Raw genomic sequence first — 999 nt, forward strand, 5'->3', positions numbered from 1 at the left:
TATGACAATCACATGCTATTATCTTTATTGCATAATCCAGACACGGGATTACAATGGGATATGATGACCAATAGGAATATTCCACCGTCATGGTTCCACCTACCCGACCCGACTCCAGCGCACACGCTGACAACAAAGACAAAACCGAAAGATAAAGGGCACACAAAACACAAACCCAAAACCAAACACGACCTAGTTAAGTACGGAATTACATCTCTCTAGTTGGTGTAAATTCCGGGATTCCAGCTCAGCCCATAAAACCCTTTTATTTAGTGTAATATATGGGAATTTTACTAACGGCTGTAGCGGATCGGAGAGATAGAGAGAGCGATATTATATTGCCAGGACCAGACCCGGCACGGACTTTCCGACCCAACTGGAGACGCTGCTCTCCCAAAGGGACGGGCAATGGAGTGAGGTGATCTCAGCCTTCGAGGATGCTGAGGAGGTGGAGGCGAAATCCGAGGAGGAGGGTGAAGATGGGCTGGTGTTGCCGAGGCGGGTGACGGTGAGGGACGTGTTGAAGTACTCCCTGAGTTGAGTAATTACCCCATCAGAGACCGTCCAGGCGTGGACCCAGGAAATGGAGCAGGCGAGATCGCAGCCCTCGACGAGGACAGTGGGCCCGAAGGAGGTTATGGACTTGGGGTTGAAGCTAAAGGACGTGGCAGAGACTGTGGCACTGCCGGTGAGAAGGCGCATCAAGAATTGATGAGATGGCGGACCATGGAACCACCACTCGAGGTCGGCGGCGACGATCTGGTGCACAGTGGCCACGTCGCGGGTGCTCAGGGCTTCATAGAGGGCGAGAACCACCCTTTGATTACTAGAAGAATCACTTTCTTCCAGAGCTTCCTGAGAGTTAGCCAGTTCTAGCCGAAGCCCAGGTGGGTGCCTAGGTGGAGGGTCTTTGTTTTAGTCGGAGAAAGAAAGAGAGACACAGGAAATAGAAAAACTCCTGAGAGGGCAAAGGCCAAAGAGAAACGCTGATAAGGGATA

The 999-nt window shown here is 51.6% G+C and overlaps 1 protein-coding gene across 1 annotated transcript; it reads right to left on the bottom strand.

The window, feature by feature from the left end:
* Positions 1–999, bottom strand: LOC132187272 (wound-induced protein 1-like). Its single transcript, XM_059601536.1, has one exon. It carries the CDS (start codon positions 700–702, stop codon positions 334–336), a length of 369 nt encoding a protein of 122 aa, XP_059457519.1. The 5' UTR covers positions 703–999; the 3' UTR covers positions 1–333.

This window comes from Corylus avellana, chromosome ca7 (assembly GCF_901000735.1).
Source record: "Corylus avellana chromosome ca7, CavTom2PMs-1.0".
NCBI classification, from domain to species: Eukaryota; Viridiplantae; Streptophyta; class Magnoliopsida; order Fagales; family Betulaceae; genus Corylus; species Corylus avellana.

What these genes read in the sequence shown, in the direction of transcription:
- LOC132187272 (XM_059601536.1), bottom strand. Translation starts at nt 702, where the DNA reads ATGCGCCTTCTCACCGGCAGTGCCACAGTCTCTGCCACGTCCTTTAGC.